The sequence below is a fragment of the Montipora foliosa genome, chromosome 9 (assembly GCF_036669935.1).
Source record: "Montipora foliosa isolate CH-2021 chromosome 9, ASM3666993v2, whole genome shotgun sequence".
In the NCBI taxonomy this organism is placed as follows: domain Eukaryota; kingdom Metazoa; phylum Cnidaria; class Anthozoa; order Scleractinia; family Acroporidae; genus Montipora; species Montipora foliosa.
Genome location: NC_090877.1, coordinates 30,326,129 through 30,334,552, shown reverse-complemented (window position 1 = coordinate 30,334,552; position 8,424 = coordinate 30,326,129). Strand labels below are relative to the sequence as shown.

The following is an 8,424-nucleotide window of genomic DNA, read 5'->3' as shown; positions in this document are numbered from 1 at the left end:
TTTCCTGTTTAACCACGTGTGGGGCAAAACCTTCAGAAACGGTGATGATAATGTCTTTGGGATCAAACGAAACCCACAAACAAGGATCTGTCCTGTTAGGGGAATACCGGTAGAACATTGTATGGCAGTGGCTCAGCAACTAAGGATCGATTTAACGAGGGGATATCTGTTTCACCCATCTGCTCCTCAAGAGGGCATACTTGATGCACCATTCAGCTCAACTGCGGCGGAGGCTCTCTTAACGGATACCTAAGGGAGATGGGGTCAGATGATGGGGAAACTCTTCATGGCTTTAGAGCCGGGTGTGCCATAACCCTGGCATTGTCAGGAGCTGAGTTGTCAGAAATCATGGATCATGTTTGGTGGACATGACGACATACTGCTTTTTAGATTACTTGCAATTGGCCAAAGTTGTTAATCCGATGGGGGCATCGGCTCGATTATCGGCAGTAGACATGCCTGCTGTCACGGCTGGGTGGAATGACATCAATGTTTTAAAACGTTTCGTCTGTGCCTTTCCTTCTCCCACAACAGGGAAAAGATCGCTTCCGGAAAAGTAAATATTTTCCTTAGAATAAAATCTTGTTTATAATTAACCCTCTAAAGTGAGTTTGGGTGAGAGTTGGGTGATAAGGATGGGAGGTTTAAGGGGCTGTTTGGGGGTCTTCTGTGTATTGCCTTGTAGTAGGTATTGTGGAAACGGAGCTGGTTAGCACGTAGATCAATTTTGCCATATCTTAATAACAATGAGCGTGAGTAATTGAGTGTTATGAAATAGGATACTATGGTGCTCTGCTGTGAATCTGGCTTATACAACAGTGTTTAAGGCACATCAAAATTAATATTAAACAACTTCACATAAGTTAAAGGGGCAGTGTCATGCAATGGCATGCGCAGTATTTTTCACACGCAGAGATTTTAACAGACGTTAATTTTTTTGCTTTTTCTGTTTAAGTCTAGACTAAATACGGCTTTAGAAAGTCACTAAAATGCAAATTTATCTATTATCGCTGATTTGGAGACCAAGAAATGAAATCGAACACAAATATGATGTGATGTTTGTTTTCTGCGCGACAGCTGAATTCAGTGAAGTGTGACCGGGAACACTGTTGGCGGTTCAAGCACTCACACATAAATATTTTTTTTCTCTGCGATAAACTAGACATATTTTCAAGATTAACATGCCATTTCAAAGCTCAAAGAAAGTGGATTTATTTCCAAGAGACGACTTTGAAGTCAAAAGACAACAAGCAGCGAAAAAATTCATCCCATGTTTTACTCACCGCTTGCGGTTTTATAATTCGTGCAACAAGTAAACGTAATGAGTGCACCCAGTTCCTATCGTCTAAATGCAGCTTTTTCTTCAAAATATTCAAATAGACATTGTAGAGCGAAGATAGTAAATGTGTCATCAACAAATAATGATGTGGTGGTCACTAACATTTAAGCAACTCACAAGAAATGAAATACCAAAATGGACCTTGATCCATACGTCGAATTTCTCATGAACTCACGTCTTAAAAAGTTTCTCTTGATGGTAGATGCTGTATTGGTATTTTGACTGCTCTTCTTTTGCTTTCTTGAGGAGACTGAATCTCTCGATTTGTCAGCGTCCAGCTCAATGGCCGCCACGACTCTACATGGTAACACGTACACGATGAAATCCCCTTCAAAACAACAAAATCAAAAAAAAAAGGAGCAAAGAACAACAATGAAAATATAGTGAATTTGTTTCTGAAGACCACAGGATATTTGGTTAGTTCAAACTGGGTGTGCAGTCCCAATGTCCAGCCACATGACATTAAACCGTAAAAAGGCAACAGATAATCGGACAAAAGCAATTTATCACAATTAGTTACAATGAAATACTTCCTATTCGAGGCTATCAAACACATGGTTACTGTATCTGGATAGGATCTGATAAGGGATTTCAGTGTTTTATTAGTATTATTTTGTGGAGGCACAGAGGTATCCTTATTACACAAGGCATGTTTGAAATATACGTTTTCAGAATAATTTTAAGCAAGCTCAACAAAATTAATTCATCACGTTCAACAAATTTTCTTTCAAGGCCAAGAGACGTTTGAGTCAAGCTTAAGAATGAACTTTATTACTTTCAACGGAAGAATTATCTTAGTTTCGGGCTTGGTTCCATATCGACACCAAAATAATTAATTGGCATGTGACAACTTGGACCTTCAAGATCAAGCAGCAATTGTCATCGCGCTCAAGGTAACCAAACTCTTGCATCAAACAACCGAACTATTTTGTCAACAACTACCCCAGACACTGCCAACAAAGAAAATTAACCCACATTGCAAGTTGTTTCAACAACTACCTTGTATACTGTTCCGGAAGTATTGACCTCTTGCTCGCCCTATGTAAAGGAATCCAGGTGGCTCTCGGATTCCAGATCCCAAATAGTGGTCCTGGATCCTGAGTCGTATATTCCGGTTTCCAAACTCACGGGTTCCACCGAAATGGATCCATCATCATCATCAAGTCGAGTCTCCTCGGGAACCACCAATAGTGGCAGTCGTCATGTTTGAATCTTTGTTGAAAGCGGTGGAAGGCCTCCGTAAAGCACCTCATTGGGAATCCGGTCTTGCCAGGTGACGTTGAGCAGTTTCCTAAGCATGCGTGTGTAGCAACCGTCAAGTCTTGACTTGTCCCGAACCATTAATGTCCAGGCCTCACCTCCGTAAGTGAGCATAGACTTGACCGAGGCCACGAAGATCCTCCTTTTTAAGGCGTTCGATATATTTGAGTGCCAGATGTTATTCAGCTTATCTAGGGCACGCCAGGCCTGTGCCTTCCTCACGTCAATATCTTTCCCAGTCGAGCTGATTTATGAAGAGAGATACTTGAAGTCTTCCTTGACGCCTACTACTTCACCACTAAGCGTGGTGAGCTCTGCGTTGCCTGGGATGTTAAAGGGTACAACCACGGTCTTTTTTGAGTTCAGGGTCAATCCCAGCTTCCCGCATTGATCCTCTACGCTATTGAGTAGATCTTCAGCTTGTTCAAACGTGTCGCTTGTCAGGGCAATATCGTCGGCAAAGTCAAGGTCCGCTATTGTGACAGGACCGACATGTCTGCTCCGCCTTGGATAGTGAATCCGAATTCTTCCTCACAACCGTTTATCACTTCCCGCAAGGCATAGTCGAGGGCAATCACGAACAGATATGATATACGATCAAAATCTGTCATTTCTGGATTCCATACAGTGGATTCCGGAATCTGGGCTCCTTCACTTCGGGTGACCTTGCACTGAATGCGCTCATCTTGAAACAATAGCCCATCTGATGCGGGAATTATGCGGATTTACATAGTTGCCCTTACTTTGGGGAGCTGTAGTCTGGAGCCAAGTGACTTTTATAGGAAACCTTGGACTATGAAAAAACCCATAAGACTCCCGTGCTCTTCAATAAACTGTTTGGCATAAGTCAATTCGTTCATCAGACAATTCAGAAAATCCTGTTGTTTCCTGTAAACCATATTCAACAACACTCCTTCTTAACGCCTTCTTATAGCGCACCCTGGTACAAGGACCATATCTGCATTTGTCGGTTCCAGGTGAAACGACCGCAATTGAAGGAGAACATCCGCGTTGATTTCAAACTTTAGCGTACCCGGCCGACCACTTACCCAACTTTTGGGAATTGTAATGAACAATTTGCCAGGTTCGCCACAGGGAAAACCTGTTTGAGTTTCCTTTCTTCTTGCCCATTCTGTAAAAACAGACTATGAATGTTGTTGAGAATTTCTTTCACAACGAAAGCACAGTCTAGTCTTTTTTATTTAATACAAATTGGACCTTTATGAATTGACCCTTTGACTCCCAAACCAGCATGAACCGGCCAGACTTTGTGTTTTACTCTGTCTAATCCCAGACAATTTTACTCGTCAATGGGGAACCGCCAATGTCCCATTAAGAAATTACAGATTGAAAGTTGGCTTTTATGATAAAGATGTAAAAGGTTTACCATGTATGTAGCCAACTTAATCACAGATTTGCTTCAAAAATTAACAAAAGACCAGGAAAAAAATTGATGCAATAAACACACAACAACAGCGACGATTGAACAACAGACGAGTAGATTTATTGAGCTGGTGTGAGCACCCAGTTCTTTTGAAAATAGTCCTTCGTGTTATAGAAGGAAAATTCTGAAAGGCATTAAGGATTCATAAGTTAATAAGCCAATTGCAACACCCCATTCTGGTCACGCGGACGAGTTTGAACCCAGATGAAAAACTACTTGTCGATTCGCCAAATGAATTTCAAACACACGTGTTTTGAAATCAATTAATGCCAATGAGTGCTTGCTCACAGCTCTCACATGCATCTGAGCAACTGTGAGCTGGACAAAAAATATTTGACTTGAAAAAAGTGATTGAAATTGTAATTTCTTTTGTTGGAGAAGTAATTTCAAAAACTTGTGCGTCGTGCTTCATTGGATTTCCAACCGCATGAAAACATTTAAACCACTCGGCCTGCAGCCTCATGGTTTCAAGTGTTTTCTTTCGTTTGAAAATCCAATGAAGCACTCGCACCCGTATTAAATACTTCTTAAAAACACTTTAGTCTTGCCTCGATTTATATATGACTTGCTGAAGAGCAAGCAGGGCGTACTCCCTTCAAATAACTAGTCTTCATAATTAGTCATAAAATGGATCAATTTTTCTCCATTCTACGGGGTCTGCAGCCATCTTCATTGTTTGGCGGGAAAAATATTGAATTGCATATGTGTACTTCGGAATACTGTAGTATACGAGGTAGTGATTGAAACAACTTGCATGGTGGTTTGATTAATATGGTGTTGATATGGAACGATGCCTGAAACTAAGATAATTCTTTCGGTGAAAGTGATTTAAGTTCTTTCTTGGGCTTGCCTCAAACATCTCTTGGGCTTGAAAGAAATTTGTTGAATGCGATGACTTAATTTTGTTGAGCTTGCTTAAAATTATGTCTTGACCTTGAGAAAAAATCCATTGAACGTCACTTGACTTTGTTGAACTTGATTGATATCTGTCTTGGCCTTGATAGGAAACTTGTTGAATGTGAAGCCAATTTTGGTTCCTGAATTTTGCCCCATTTGGCTTTCCATAGTTGACATCTTGGTTTCCGATTTTTACGTGGCATGCTGTAGGCAGCACGTTTTAAAGATGTGGACGAATTCCGTTTTATTTTTTTCATCGTAGTCACAAATCGACGTGTTTTTCTATTGTGCGATTTCATTGGCACCAGTCCACCTTGGAATCACGTGCAAGATCAGGAGTCGATCAGGGTGGATAAACACTATGTGTGATTTCATTGGCTCCAGTCCAACTTGGGATCACGTGCAAGTTGGTAACCGGTTGTTTCGTCAACAAGTCGTTTCTCCAACGACTAGTTCGCAAACAGAAGATGGTATAAAGTTTCCTTCTCATGGTTGCTGAAAGAGCAATAATAGTTTTCAATGTAACCGATCTTATACAATTTATCCTTAGTGTACAAAATTGTATTTAGGGCTTTATATTGAAATGCCTTTAGGTAAGGCTCACAAGTGACAGCATGTGGAAGATGATAAGATTTTTCAAGTTGATCTTTAGTAATATTAAATTCCTTAGCAAGTTTATACTATTGTATGGAAGGCGAGCCTTAGCGCCAACTAAGAGGGTGTAATAGTGTTTTGATTTTGCTTTAGATACATCAAATACGCATTCAGAATGTTTGAAAGAAGGTTTTGATAGATCGAAAATAACACTTGAATCGAGATTTCTTAATTTGGGCGGTACAGAATTGCGTAATCCGGTCAATGTTAAAAAGTTACATTTATCTATTAGTGAAGTGATCCTATTAAAAGAAGTTAAATTACCAACGTCAAAGTGAAGATCGTTTGCACAGATGATACCAGCTCTAAAATACTGTCTATAATAAACAGGTTTGTTATCGATTAGTACCTCCTTATTATTCCAAATGATAAATTGCCAATCCTTTTCTTCTGCGAAACTTTCACGAAAATCGGCACACCAGTAATAGTTTCCAATAAAATTTAGAAGTGAAAATCAACATTTGACTTGATTTGCGTTAATTTTTCATCCTAGTTTACAGTGTCCCCAGTTAGTGTTCAGCGTTAGAACGACTAGACACTTGCATTAAGTTCCTTTTCCTTTCCCTTCTGTTGTTGCCACTCCACTGTTCAAATTCCAGGTTTCTCTCTTTGCCACTTTATTGCAAGCAGGAGCCGTCCTGATGCAAGCCTGTTTGCTAGGAAACAGACTGATTATCACTACAAAAAGTAATTCATACAAAGTAAAGACCTAAAAATTTATAGCGAGTTCTTATATAGTAAGAGTGTGTATAAGTCACGTTGGATATGTATAACGAGTTCTTATGTAGTAAGAGTGTGTAGAAGTCATGTGTTTAACAATTTGTCCATGTGTCATTGATGAACACTAGCACTCCGCTATTGGAAACAATCAGAAGAGCAAAGATCTTCAGGAACAATTTCCCATCCTTAAGAAAGGTTGTGGGAAACTTCAATACCTAATTTATGAAATTGTCTGCATCCAACAAAATAAACCTAAACTCAACACTCAGTGTGACTCAATTAAAGCAAAACTATTTAGTACTTAATCAACACCCTCTACATTCTACATTGTAGAGTCTTTAATCAGCCGCAGCATGACTTCTACACATTCTTACTATATAAGAACTAGTTTTTATAAATTTGGAAATGATGAACGAGTCATTGAAACATCGTTCAAAATTTTTGTCGCTGAAATTTTATTGTTTAAATGTCTGTCAAAAGCATTCGTTATCATATGGAAGATTCTTGTGAAATATTCAAATGCTACCAAATTACAAAAAAAAAAAATGCAGTGCATTGGAAAATTGGAAAATTCAACCCACATTGTTTTTCAGTTGATCATTACTTTGCAATATTTGGATTTGAGACTGATCGTGTTGATTGATTTTAGGTTGAACAGCTTGGATGTGAAGGAAAGGTGGAAGAAGCGCAAGGTGTTATGAAATTATGTGATCAACTTAAAAATGAACGAGAGATGCTGCAAATGGTGAGTTGTTTCTTTGGTTTGCATAAGCTTAATGGGAATTTATACTCAGATATTTGAAGTGGCGTTGTGATACTCCAGTTTGAAAAGTAATTAAATAGTGTATCAAAGTCAAGGTGAAGAACCCGACGTTTTGACATTTATGGTAGCGTCGTAATAAGGAGTGATCCAAGGGTAAGGCCTTTTATACTCAGGGATTAGCATTAATTCCTTTTAATGGGATGTGAAAATACGTGTATGCTGAAGTGAAAGGCTGCCATTGTCGCCACTTAAGGAGCACTGGCAGAGTTTTTGTGCCAAACTTCAAAACAAAAGTGTTGATGGAACTGCTGGCTGCTATTATTTTGGGTTTGGCAAGCATGTTCAAACAAGGCACACTTTTCGTTTTCCTTTTTACGCTTTTAAACATTGTCAAACTGGGGTTTGGTTTGTCTGAGACTTCAGAGATGTACATAACATGTTCGTGTAATTTTTTTTTTTTTTGTCAATCATCGCATGGCATAGAATAAAAGTCAGTTCTTTGTTTCCTTGGTTCAAGATCCGTAGCTTTGGCAAAGATACGACTTACTTTAGTGTCATGAGGAGTGTTTAAGCAACTTTTCCACTGTGTCATAAAAGAGGTGGTTATTGCTCATCGCGATGGTAAATAAATAATAAAAAGTATAATCATTTCTCTCATGATGTACTATTAGTCACTTAGGTTGAAGATCGCAACGTTTCAACTGCATACTGCTGGTCTTCATAAGGTGATATATAAGGTCGCCTGGTTACGTGATACTATTATGTATCATGGTGGTCGGTCGTGAGGGTGGATTTCGATCTTTATTGTTCCTTTGATTAGTTTCCCCGAAATGTACAATTTAAAGTTGCTTCCCTGGTGATTTGTTGATGTACCGATTACTGATTTCAATTCCATTACCTCTGTTTTTTGTAAGAGTGAAGTGTTATATGGATGGCTTCCTCCCTCTTCAGGTTTATTAGTGGAATTCTTGGTCAATAAACGTTACCTCGCCCAAAAGCAGGTGGTGGCTGGTCTTCTTAACATGCTCGGAAGCAGAGGAGGTCTGGGTACGGATGAGTGTTCCTTTATTCTCTCCTGCCTAGATCTGTCCTTCTCACCAATGTAGACTTGACTGCATCCATAGGGAATCATGTAGACTACACGGTACCATGTACATGTAGAGATTACCAGTAACCACAGAGAGGGGGCGACCCATGGCTGCGTCTTCTTGTTCTTTGTAAAACGATCCATTGTACTGGAAGTGCATTTTATGTAGATCTTACTACAAAGTCTAAGTGGTCTGCAATGTGAGCAGGTATTTGCATCGTGTAGTCAGCAAGGCATGGGTCACTTTCTGGCCTTCGTTG

General features: G+C 39.5%; 1 protein-coding gene across 2 annotated transcripts in view; it reads left to right on the top strand.

Annotated features, from left to right (window-relative positions):
* Positions 1–6,920: 6,920 nt before the first annotated feature.
* Positions 6,921–8,424, top strand: part of LOC137970114 (luc7-like protein 3) — a 7,229-nt gene continuing 5,725 nt past the window's right edge. For both annotated transcript variants that reach the window (XM_068816593.1, XM_068816592.1), the window contains exon 1: positions 6,921–7,059. In XM_068816593.1, coding sequence (XP_068672694.1) covers positions 7,012–7,059 — 48 coding nt within the window. In that variant the 5' untranslated portion in view covers positions 6,921–7,011. The remainder of the gene's footprint in view (positions 7,060–8,424) is intronic.